The 11,632-nt window shown below is 49.5% G+C and overlaps 6 protein-coding genes across 6 annotated transcripts; 3 read left to right on the top strand and 3 right to left on the bottom strand.

Moving 5' to 3' along the window:
* Positions 1-81: 81 nt before the first annotated feature.
* On the top strand, positions 82-4,314 carry EI90DRAFT_3154662 (DNA polymerase family A-domain-containing protein). Its single transcript, XM_039065941.1, has 3 exons — positions 82-295; positions 349-360; positions 413-4,314. The coding sequence occupies exons 1-3, from the start codon at positions 139-141 to the stop codon at positions 4,249-4,251; spliced, it is 4,008 nt and encodes a 1,335-aa protein (XP_038916160.1). The 5' UTR covers positions 82-138; the 3' UTR covers positions 4,252-4,314.
* A 230-nt stretch (positions 4,315-4,544) lies between these two features.
* Positions 4,545-5,632, top strand: EI90DRAFT_2972571 (uncharacterized protein). Its single transcript, XM_039055753.1, has 4 exons — positions 4,545-4,603; positions 4,663-4,781; positions 4,838-4,886; positions 4,937-5,632. Exons 2-4 carry the CDS (start codon positions 4,664-4,666, stop codon positions 5,256-5,258), a joined length of 489 nt encoding a protein of 162 aa, XP_038916159.1. The 5' UTR covers positions 4,545-4,603; position 4,663; the 3' UTR covers positions 5,259-5,632.
* On the bottom strand, positions 5,267-6,191 carry EI90DRAFT_1023925 (uncharacterized protein). The gene is made up of 4 exons (XM_039051411.1): positions 6,043-6,191; positions 5,810-5,985; positions 5,744-5,760; positions 5,267-5,683 (listed from the first exon to the last, which is right to left on the bottom strand). Exons 1-4 carry the CDS (start codon positions 6,135-6,137, stop codon positions 5,546-5,548), a joined length of 426 nt encoding a protein of 141 aa, XP_038916158.1. The 5' UTR covers positions 6,138-6,191; the 3' UTR covers positions 5,267-5,545.
* Positions 6,192-7,023: 832 nt separating this feature from the next.
* Positions 7,024-8,386, bottom strand: EI90DRAFT_3123643 (Intradiol ring-cleavage dioxygenase; the record flags this gene model as incomplete). Its single annotated transcript, XM_039063631.1, has 8 exons — positions 7,024-7,085; positions 7,135-7,367; positions 7,420-7,457; positions 7,518-7,738; positions 7,791-7,923; positions 7,982-8,035; positions 8,086-8,244; positions 8,294-8,386. The coding sequence occupies 8 exons, from the start codon at positions 8,384-8,386 to the stop codon at positions 7,024-7,026; spliced, it is 993 nt and encodes a 330-aa protein (XP_038916157.1).
* A 1,861-nt stretch (positions 8,387-10,247) lies between these two features.
* EI90DRAFT_3057998 (uncharacterized protein) lies at positions 10,248-10,836 on the top strand. Its single transcript, XM_039060336.1, has 2 exons — positions 10,248-10,456; positions 10,519-10,836. The coding sequence occupies exons 1-2, from the start codon at positions 10,264-10,266 to the stop codon at positions 10,821-10,823; spliced, it is 498 nt and encodes a 165-aa protein (XP_038916156.1). The 5' UTR covers positions 10,248-10,263; the 3' UTR covers positions 10,824-10,836.
* On the bottom strand, positions 10,811-11,601 carry EI90DRAFT_3057995 (uncharacterized protein). The gene is made up of 4 exons (XM_039060335.1): positions 11,528-11,601; positions 11,417-11,467; positions 11,108-11,361; positions 10,811-11,055 (listed from the first exon to the last, which is right to left on the bottom strand). The coding sequence occupies exons 1-4, from the start codon at positions 11,569-11,571 to the stop codon at positions 10,871-10,873; spliced, it is 534 nt and encodes a 177-aa protein (XP_038916155.1). The 5' UTR covers positions 11,572-11,601; the 3' UTR covers positions 10,811-10,870.
* Positions 11,602-11,632: the final 31 nt, after the last annotated feature.

The raw sequence follows: 11,632 nt of genomic DNA, 5'->3' as shown, positions 1-11,632 counted from the left end.
CACGAGAGAAGTCCAGCGATGACGATTGGTGAGGTTTAGAGTTGCCAATACGGGCAAGAACTTCTGATCACTTGACTCCCGCGGAGTCCCAGTTTGGATTGGCAGTGCGTCAAACTCCTGGGTGCTTGCCAAGCGCCGATGCACCGATTAGGACTGCAATTATCTTGCGCTGCAGCATCCCCGCGCTCGTTTTACGATGTGTGCAAGCGACACGCATATTCAAATGCACTTGCTGATAGGACTTCTAAACTGCAACTCGCTGACTCATGTGTTGCCAAAACGACAAATGCTGCAAGTGGGCATAATACTTTCATCCGCTCCACAGCTTCTGAATTCTTCTATTTCAAGCGTCTGGTTTAGGTCGCTCATTTTCTTCTTCACATGGCCCATTCTGACACAGCTGTTTACTTAGTTCCCCGCAACGAAGTTGGGGTGCAGCTTCTTTCTAATGGGTTGCATTCCCAAATCTTTCAAAACGTCTCTTTTCCGCCCCCAGACCCCGCCTACGTCCAAATTTCTCGCGACCACCTGGCTATGCATGGTTTGGACACTTCGCAAGGGTCCACATCTAGAGACGCATCGATAGAGTTGCCTCCACTGCAAGGCGAACACATCGACCACCATTTCCACCGGTTGGGAAAGTTTGTATCTGAACCCGCCGTATCTCTCGCTAAGGAGTTCGCATCGCTTTCCATCCCTTCTCCTCCGGAGAACTGGGTTCATGAACCAGGTTGGACAAGATACAACAACGATGGGTCCTACGAGCATCTCCAGGACTTGTCGGATGAATCGATGTTATGTTTTGACGTGGAAACCATGCCGCGTCACCACCATTTCCCTGTGATGGCTTGCGCAGCTAGTCCGACAGCCTGGTATTCTTGGCTTTCTCCTTGGCTCTTAGGTCAGGATGGAAGTCCCGCACATCTCGTGCCACTTGGAAATCCAAAGCAGCATCGAATCGTAGTCGGTCACAACGTTGCCTATGATCGAGCGCGTATTGCGGACGAATACCATCTCGAACGCAACAGGACACGGTTTTTAGATACAATGTCATTACATGTGGCCGCCAAGGGCATTACGTCTCACCAACGCCCTTCGTGGATGTCGAGGCGGAGAGACAAGGAGGAAGACAGCAAAATGAAGACTGAGACCCTGGATGCCCTTCAGAGAATCATCAGCAAGTACGAATCGCGGCTGAAGAATACCAAGGATAAGGACGCAAGAGAGAAACTCTTTAAGGAAAGGGATGCTCTTCTCGAGAGTCTCTCCGATATAGACGAAGGATCTCAAGGAGCCTCAGATGTGGCGGATGGTCCCCGATGGGAAGATCTCACATCCGTCAACTCCCTCGCGGAGGTGGCAAGATTGTATTGCGGTGTTGAAATGGAAAAAGATATCCGCAACGATTTCATGAAGTCCTCTCCCGAAATGATCAGAAGCGACCTCGATTCATATCTCAATTATTGTGCTTTCGACGTAAGCACCACACACGCTGTGTATCAGAAAGTTTATCCCATTTTCCTTAGTTCGTGCCCTCACCCCGTCACGTTCGCCGGCATAACTGTGATGGGAAGCAGTATACTTCCCGTCAACAAGGCGTGGGATGAATACATTAAGAGTGCAGAGGGGACGTACCGCAACAGCCAGGCTGCTGTCTTCGAAGCTTTATGTGACCTCGCTCGTGAGGCACGAGAGCTCCACAAAACCGGAGAATGGGTGAATGACCCCTGGTTGAGGCAGTTGGATTGGACAATGAAACCCGTCACATGGAGCCGCGTATCGGCAGAGATGTTCAAGTCCATGCAGGAGCCGGCTCAGATGGCACGACGCGACTCAGATTCTTACATGTATGGCTGGCGCCATGATGGGCAATTCGCGGTTCCACTTTGGTACCTCCAGATGATTTCCACTCCGACGCCCAGTTTCTTGGAGAGAAACAGCGAAGCCATAGCATATATTCTTGCACTAGAGTTCAAGAACTGTCCTCTTTATCACTCACCGCAAAATGGTTGGGTCTGCCAGCTTCCTGAGGCAGACGGGAATGTGCAACATTCTGAACTAGTGGAAGTGTTACTCGACTTACGAAATGCGCACGATGACGGTGTGGCTGTCTTTGATCCATCAGTCTTCCGCTGGGCAAAAGTCCCCTCGGCGAAGCGCAATATCTTTAACGAGGAGCTCTTGACCCACTTGTCATGTTCAAACCCCAGGATGACTCGCAAAGCGCTGACAAGAATCTGCAAGGGTGAAATGGACGAGAAACTTCGCGGAGATATCATCAGGATGGCCCAACGGCTTCTGAGCCATCGAGCTGGGAAGGAGCTTACACTCAATAACGAGAAAGTAGAAATGAGCCGAATGCATCCCAGATATCGCCCGCTTGACTGGGACCCTGTGTATCTCAAGGAGCCTCCAGAGGGCATCAGGGCGGCGAAACAACGTTCGGCAGGCCGCTATGTGAAAGATGCAGATGGGAAAGAGCTCAGATGGCCATCATGGTACATCGACTTAGCCTCACCCAAACCGGGGAAAGAGAACGGCGTTTTGGATCTGACCCCACGAAAGACGACAGCTGCCCTTCTACTCAGGCTAAGCTGGATGGGCTGGCCGCTCTTCATCTCGAAGGAGCATGGCTGGACTTTTCGAGTCGATAGCAATGGCACAAATACATTTCAAACGCGTACGTCTCCTTTGAGCTTCTCTAGCCCCGAAGATCAGGCTCTGCTAGCGGATACAGATGGGGGGTACTCTTTCTACAAGCTCCCTCATAAGGATGGCGAGAAGGCTAACGTGGGGAACCCTTTGACCAAAACCTTCGTCCCTTATCTGAACAAAGGCACGTTATCAAGTCCGAGCGAGACTGCAAAGAAGGCTTTGCAACTCAACGCCGACTGCAGCTACTGGATTAGTGCCCGTGATCGAATCATAAGTCAGATGGTTGTTCGTGACGGTGATGGCGGCGTCAGCATCGGCATTGATGCGCCAAGGGAAGATGGTTGGGGTTTCATCCTTCCTCAAGTAATTACGATGGGTACTGTTACTCGTCGAGCCATTGAACGTACTTGGCTAACAGCCTCCAACGCCAAAAAGAACCGCGTAGGTTCAGAATTGAAGGCCATGGTCAGAGCGCCTCCTGGGTATGCCATTGTTGGAGCTGACGTCGACTCAGAGGAGTTGTGGATATCAAGTCTTCTGGGGGATGCACAGTTTGGCCTTCACGGTGCCAGTGCACTAGGTTGGATGACGCTGGAAGGCACGAAATCCAATGGGACTGACTTACATTCGAAGACGGCAAAAATCCTGGGTACATCCCGCGACCAAGCCAAAGTTTTCAATTATTCTAGAATATATGGGGCGGGGATACGACATGCCGAATTACTCTTGATCCAGGCGAACCCTAACATGCATCCAGATAAAGCACGCCAACTCGCCAAGGATTTGTACGCATCTACAAAAGGTCGTTCCACTCACGGAACAAGCCTGTTCAACCGGAAGTTTTGGTATGGAGGCACTGAGAGCTTCGTGTTCAATAAACTCGAGGAAGTTGCACTTTCAAATAGACCGGTGACTCCTGCGCTGGGATGCAGAGTAACTGAGGCCCTTTTGAAAGAAAACCTTCCCGTAGGATTTGGTACCGATTTCATGACATCAAGAATCAACTGGGTGGTACAATCATCTGGTGTGGACTACCTTCATCTGCTCATAGTGTCCATGGAGTACCTCTGTACGAGATATAACATCAGAGCGCGTTACATGATCTCTGTCCATGACGAGCTCCGCTACCTAGTTCGTGAAGAAGACAAATACCGCGCCGCTCTTGCATTACAGATCGCAAATCTGTGGACTCGGAGTCAATTCGCCTACCGCCTCGGTTTCGACAATTTGCCCCAAGGAGTGGCATTTTTTTCCGCCGTTGACGTTGACCACATCCTTCGGAAAGAAGTTGATATGACTTGCATCACACCATCCAACCCTAACCCGATTCCTCCTGGAGAGTGCCTTGACATTTACGCTCTGTTGAAGAAGGTTCCGGATGGGCTAGGGCCCATGTCGCTGGGAATCAACGATTTTGTTGGAGACATGGCAGGCTACTTGCCTCAGGACAATCTTTCGCATCGAGCAAAAAGCGCGGAGTTTCTGCTGGCACAAGCAACGCGGGAGCTTTCAGAGATCAAGCATTTGGACATGATGGAAAAACGGAGATTGAAAGAGGAAAATGGGGAGGACGGGGAAGAGTTAGATAAATTATGATAATTATTTATCTGTTTATAAACTAGTCCTTATTTGGTGATCTTGATATTTGCTTCTCTCGCGGTCACGGAAATCAATTGAAGCGTTTGCTTCTATGCAGCTCAGAAGACTTTTACGAAGGGTACCCCGGCGGGCTTCCTCCCCTTGTAATGCCCCGGTTAAGGTTCCCAAGGAGGATTGGCAGTCGTATTCAACAGTGGTTCTGCGTCACCCTCAACCTTCAGCTCCGGAGTTTGCGACACCTCTCGTCTTTCTGAGGTGACAGTCGATCCCCCTTTATCGTACCTGTCGCTGTAGTGCCTCACTGTTCTACTTTAAGCTCAAAGATATGGCAGAGGGAGTCTGCCGAAGGGTGAGTGCCAGTTTGACATGCGCATGCATGGCCCATGAGAGACACGGAGTTGGTCTCAGAATGCAGACACTCGCAGCTCAGTTCCCCTCGATTGGTTATAACACCATGGAAATAGACATTGACATGCCTTCGCCACTGGCATCCCAGCCCCGGAGTTTGCTGACCTACTTTGAGTCAGGTGAGTGGTCATAGCGCCAAAGGAATCTGTCAGACTGTCAACCCCAACCTCCAAAGAGCTTTCGAGCCAGATTCGATTAGCCGCCATCCCATTCCGTCCAGTAATGTTTGTGTTCATCTGGTTCACGTCCCACTCCATTCTTACGGGGATCATAGATTCGCTCGCTCCGCCGGAGCTCTTATCGCTCAGACATATATCTCCTCCCATCCCGCCTCAGCCTTAGTTCTGATTGCACCTACACCTTCCACCTCATGTGCAGAAGCCAAGGCTTTGCTACCGAACCTACAAGAATTCAATTATGAGCCAAGATTTCCGATCTTAATCCTCGATAGTCCTGAAAGAGAGGAGGCCCAAAGAAAGGAAAATAGGCTACTTCGGAATGAGGCACCCGCGGTGGACTTCGTTTCAGTAAACAGCGTAGACGGACAAGGCGCTTTTGTCGAGATACAGCGATGGTTGGATTCGATTGGGGTTTAAATTCCCCCATGGATTACTGTACAAGATATCACAGTACAAAAGTCCCTATGCTCAACGTGGTTCCTACAGAACATCGTAGAGTTGTGCCAGCATTGAGCCGGAGTCGAACCAGATGAGAGTAGACCAAAATTGTCGGCACAAACATTACCCCCAATCCTACCAACGAGACAGTGCTGATGAACCCCTCATGATGTAATCCGTCGGGAAAGCCGCACCGCCACTACAAACGCGGCCGCGGGGCAACAAAATAGAATACATATAACAGCAACCGTTTGTTGGTGGTCGCGTCAAGGCCCCGTAGATACACGTTGATCCCCAACAGTTTCCACTGCCTCAAGGTACTTCGGATTGTAAATACCGCGACTAGCCTGTCGTCTAGCGAATGTGATATCACCATTCTGTGAGATGACCGCGCCCGGCGCTGCCTAGGCAGCGAAAGCTGATTCAGCACCAAGTGAGAGGCCAGGAAGGTTGAGAGTGTCTACTTTAATAGTTATAGTTTCTTGCGGGGACCATGAGATTATATCCATAGGCTGCGTAAGTTTACTTACTCCCCGATGGTACAGTGAAAGCTTCAATCACGACGGAGGTGCAGTCGGACAAGTCAGAGGCGCTAGAGACACTGTTGACGCCTTTTCCAGTGCATGCAGCCTGCCTAGCCGAGTGAGTCCCTAAAGCTCTCTTAAAGATGGCCTTATGTCCACGAGCGAAAGAAGTGCAAGTGCCTCTGTAGAGAAAAACATTACTATTTAATAGAGTGGTGAAGAGTGAGGCTCCCTCACGCCCTTTCCCCTCATGCCTGCTGTAACGACGTGAAAGAGGCTTTTCCAGTGCCCAATGAGGGCTAAATGGGACCGGGGTGTTATTGAAGTTAGGCATTCACTCAAAGCATTCATCACTGCTTTGCTCTGCGTTCTCCCTGGGACTTGCCGGTTTACCATCTACACAGTGACACCTCAACCACTTACAGTTGTTGTGGCACAGGCGGATCTGAGGTCCAGTCACTATAACTGTATACAGAATACAATTCCAATCTAGTCTCAATGTGCACAGTCATGCAGCAACAGTCGTCTGTGAAATCAAGCAACACGGCAACCAATCTTTGATATGAGAGCGTGTGTCGGAGAAGCGACCTCGAAGTAAGTATGTCTTTACCATTATTTGTACCGACTCTTCCTACCAAGAGTAATCAGGCGGTCAACCTTGGGGGGGTCGTCAGGACGTCGTTCCAAGGTAGGTACATGCATGGCTGTTTAGGGCCCGGAAGTCAGGACGTTGGATGGCGCACCCCTAAGACATGAATTTTTATTAGGGCGGGGGACCTGAACGGATGAATGGTTAGCTGTAGCTTGTCAAAGGGCTGACAGTATGCAAATACCGGATTAATGATGCAATGCTCAAGAGTTGCTACGCCACCTCATGCTTGTCGTGGAGCACTAACGCATCCCCGCATTGTTCAATAGGATATGAACGGACAGAACACCGGAATGACATTGGCAGGATCCTCCAAATACATCCGTATCGCTGAATGCGCATGCAGTCGCAAAGGATTATGATTAAGATGTTATCAAGGCGACCAAAACAAATGGCCCAACTATCTATCTATAGACCCAGCTGTTTTAGCGTAGGATGAAAGTCTTTATATATAATTGAAGGCAATGAAATGAAATTCGCGTATGTAGATCACGGCTACTAGCATCACGCCCTTGGAGGTCCATGGTGAGTGTATTATGTGCGACCTTTCTACAACATCGCTACTCTGCCCTCAGGGCGTCCAGTAGTTAGTTGTGGAGAAAGAATATCTTGCGGTTGAATCGACGCCGATAGCTGCGAAGTGGATGAGTGAATACTCAATACTATCAACGCAACGACCCACTGATATATGCGATAACTCCGTCTTGGAGGTTCTTGCCCAATTGGTATGCGTCAGCGAACGCATTGTATCCGCCCGTGTTCTCCTCTGCAAGGATAGAGTCGTCCGCGTTATAGGTGGTGTGAGACTGAGTGGTATTGACATAGGGAATAGAGGCAAAGACTTTGTCGTTGAGGGATTCATCGAAGAAGACCTGGCCGATGTGAAGAAGGTTTCCTTCCGTTGACTCGATCGTTCTAAAATTTAAGGATCAAGAAGGGTCCCCCGGCACGATTGCGGGAAGCATACCCGTTTGCCGCCTTGGTCCAATTTGTCTGGACTGCAGTCTGGAATGCAAAATGTCAGCAGTGAATTCATAATCCGGTGTATCAACCAGTGCCACTTACGTGAATATGGGTAGTTCGACCCGTGTAGAAGCCAGGATATACGGTAGACATCTCCACAACGCCATTCTTGTTAGTAGGCCAGCCGCCCCTTAGGAAGCTAAGCTCATCGCTCATGGCTGTATTAGCAGGGTTCCCACCACCAGAACCAGTGCTGTTGCTTGGAGGCGCCCCAGTATTTCCGCTGCCACCCGTCGACTCCGCAGTAAAGCCAGAATAGAAGCCTGGTCACAAGGGTCAGGTGGGGAGGACGGATGAAAAGCAATTTTGGCGCACCTGTAGCATTGGCATGCCAGATTTCTACAAAAGCGTTAGGTAGTGGCTTGCAGGAAGTGATGTCTATCACTCCAATGTCGAGCGTAAGGGGAACGCCTCGCTGATTCTCGCGTACGTTTTGACGAACAAGTTCCTACCGATCCGTGAATTGCTTTAGCCTGGAAACCAGCAGGTAGCGAACAAACACAGACATTCTTCACAAAGTAGGGGCCTTCTGTTACTTCAGGAGTCATAACACAAGTTTTCTATGGATTTTGTCAGTGTGTTATTCTCACATGCGCTGGAAAAGATCTACATTCTTGATCTCTTTTTCCTGCTGAGCACCAAAATGACCTCCACGGAGGTCCAAAGAGAAATGCTTCAGGTCACGGCGAATGTGGCGGCGCTGATTCTCAAATGCGCGCACAGCAGGGGCGCATTTCCTGGCTGCGAGATTGCGTGCTTCCACTTCAAGCTGCGAACACCATTAGGGAATGGAGAAGAAATCCTCATATTAAACACACCTTTCGACGTTTCAGTTGCTCAGCGGACAATGCTCTAGTGTCGTGAGCAAGTGCAGAGGTGATTGCAAGGGCAAAGATGGTGAGGAGCTTCATGTTAGACGATCAACAGTCCGATCTGTACCTGCTGTGTTGGAATTCTGGCTCAAGGAACACGCACTTATATCTGAGACCGGGTCAACCATTCTGCACCAGCTGAGGCGCCAGCTGAGCGTAATGCCGTCCGCAGCAAGGCCCCATGGGATGCCAGCCATGTAGTGGACTGGATGCAGGGTACGCCGAAAAACCTCCGCCATGCATGGAGAACGGAAATCAAAAGTGTGCCTGGAGTCCGCAGTGATTCCGTTGAGTTTAGCGAAGGGGGCACAGTGCACGGAACAGGTGACTGCCAAGAGAAGAACCCGTCCCGAATTCTCCCCCGTCAGGGGTTTCGTAGAACTCCGTCTGCTCATGAAATCAGCCCCTCGGGCTGCGGCGAACGTAGTCTTGACCGCTGAAGTCCATGGCCCGACTTGCAGCGATAGTTCAATGGGCGCCAAAAATTGATACTCTTGGCCATCTCTAATTAACATTATGTAATGGAAGCTTCTCATTGTCGGGTGCGGGAAAGTGTGGTTTCCTACCTGACATGACCTGCTGTGTCGTTCGGATAAATGGTCACAGTCTCAAAATGTGTCCGTTTTCCCGAGGTAGCTGAGAAGCATTGCAGCGCGGAGCTTACTGACCGGTGCAGGTGCAGTTGCAGGGAATCGCGTGTGGCGACGTGAATGGAGTTTGCTGCGCCTTGATCGTAGTCATGCAGCAACAACGGAAACAATGATTGTTGACCTGCCACAGGAACTGTCGCCCCACCGAAGTAAATGGTTGCACAAGGTGAAGTTCGACCGAGACAGGGTGAAGAATAGCCGGGCATTGATAGTGGTCCACATGTATAGGGTGAGTAGACAGGTACTGTGACACATGAAGTTGTGGGCTTACATAAACCTTCCTGCCCGGCCCTTCTAATCAGATATATAATATAACTAGTTGATCGGCCTTCGGCCGTTTGTTGTTCAGAGTGACCCTATCTACATTCACGCAATCAATTTCCGACATTTCCTCTTTCTTTTCTGTCATCGTCAGAAGTTATCGGCAGCGGGAGTGAAGAAGGGATGGTCCACCCTCGATTTTTGAAGGATTTCATCTGAGGCGCTATCTAAGACTGAGATGAGTTTAGTGGTTTACCGTTATAATGACACGTAGAGTGAAAATAGAGCCGTCAGGACCGGCAGCAGTGGTTTCCGGACCACGTAGATGAACAGTTACAGGAAGCACCCAGCGGGGGGAAAACCTTTTGTTGCTTAGCATAATGTGCAGTGGATCCTAAGGAGGGTTGTTCACTACTTAAACCGCTGTCGGACCATGAGTACCACGTACCTTTACCCATATATGTACATAGCCATCAGCTTTTGAACAAATAATGTACCATTCTTAGTACCACAGCATGTTCACACTTCTTTTGCTGCAGTAATATTATGCTCATCTCGTCGCCGCTTTGGTTCATTAGAGAAACCATCTTGGACACCAAAGCATTGTTCCAGATGGATCTCGTTTTCTTCATTCTTGTCTATCAGGGGAAAGTAAGGAAGACGAAAAGAGAAGTTCTTTTCGTCATCAGCTGTTATTCCAGGAGGGGTGATGCGCAAGGGTATGGGTTGAAGGTAGGGAAGGGGTCAGACACAAAGGAGGGGTGGCGGAGTCCGGAGTCAAGGTCAGGTTGTTACTGAGGTTGGAGACAGGAGGAGTGCTTCAGACTCAACAGAGGAGACATGGGGGTCGGAGGAGGCTAGGAATTAGCCCAAGGTAGAATCGGAGTTTCGGAGTTGCATGGATATGACATTTCGATGAGAGCTGAGTCATTTCAGAATCATTCATACTTCGAGTGACTCGTAAAGCACGTGCATTTCTGCTTACATCATTGGGCTTCGATCTTCATGAGCCAGCTAGATCCCACTCGTCTGCGCTCACTATACCGACTTACCTTGCGAGCGATATCAGCAAGCGTTCTTAATCAGCCTACCGCTACACGGAACCTGAGGTTTTTGTACAGACCGATTTTTGAAGATGTAGTTATGAAATTGGCTCACTCGCCATCGCGAGAGTGGAAAGATCATTGGACACACATGAGTATGTTGACTGCTCGGTACGTCTTTACGAGGGCTTCAATTTATTTTTTTTGTTTCTGTCAGCCGACGAAACCTTAGAGCTGTTGTACTCTTCGGCGGTGTCAAAGTGCCTAGCCCACAAAGCCATTCGCAATATGTCATGGATAGTCCAAGGCCATTTACGCAGTTTGTATCCTCGAAATTTACCGAAGTGGGACTCCAAGAAGCCCCCTGAGCGAGCGATTATTGTGACCCAAAAGGGTGCCAAGCTGCCATCTCAGAAAGCTTCACAGATAGCAGCACGGATAGATTACGGGCTCGGCGAAGTCATCAAACTCGCGGAATGCAGTGGTGGCATCACCCTTGGTCGCCTTAGGAGGTTTCGATAGACCATATGGGCTGGTCTTGGCGGGATAAATTACATTTATAAACATTATTATGGTCGATGAAACGCATAACCTTTTCGACGATCTTCAGTGAAACGAAGGGTATGCCATAAATCCAATAGCTTTCTTCGGTTATTCCATGCACTTTCCTGGACGTCGTTGATTTTGGCGCCATCCAAGTCAATGAAATGGACGCCTCGCATGCCTCTCACTCTGAGAAATAGCTCCGAAGCCCCTGCACGGTAAAGTGAGGAATACATCGGTTGCGCGTATATCGTAGTACGCACCTCTCCCAGGTTCCAGTGAGCAATCTTCTTTGTTTACAAACTTCCCACTGTTTTTGAAGCGGCTAGCGGATTGAACGAGGATACGTCTTTTGTCAGGATGAAGCGTGAGACGGCGGACGGTTCTATATTTTACGACCAACAATCCACCAATTACCATGGCGCCAAAGCTTGTTGCCAAGATAGCTGCGCCAGTCCGCTGCCATAAGGGTCGTAATTTATGTGTTGGTTCGTTGTCGTTATGCCCGGTAGCTTGGCTGTAGCACGTTTGGTCCAGAAAAACCATTATGGACACATATGTCTCGGCCCTACCTTGGAGCCTCCTCTGTCCAGTGCCTCAACACCATCTCATCAAAATTCAAACTAAAGGTTTGCGAGCACAGACTGGGTCAATGAGTAGGAAGGTTTTTAAGCGCCGCTCACACGATGCCAACGTTCATCAAGACACCAAGCCATATCACTTTCATATACCACCGAGGATCCTTCTCATAGATAACATATCCGCCATCGCTGCTTGAAATTGCTGTT

This window comes from Cantharellus anzutake (assembly GCF_015039405.1).
Source record: "Cantharellus anzutake strain C23 chromosome Unknown EI90scaffold_23, whole genome shotgun sequence".
Classification (NCBI taxonomy): Eukaryota; Fungi; Basidiomycota; class Agaricomycetes; order Cantharellales; family Hydnaceae; genus Cantharellus; species Cantharellus anzutake.
This window is presented reverse-complemented; position numbering and strand designations above follow the sequence as displayed.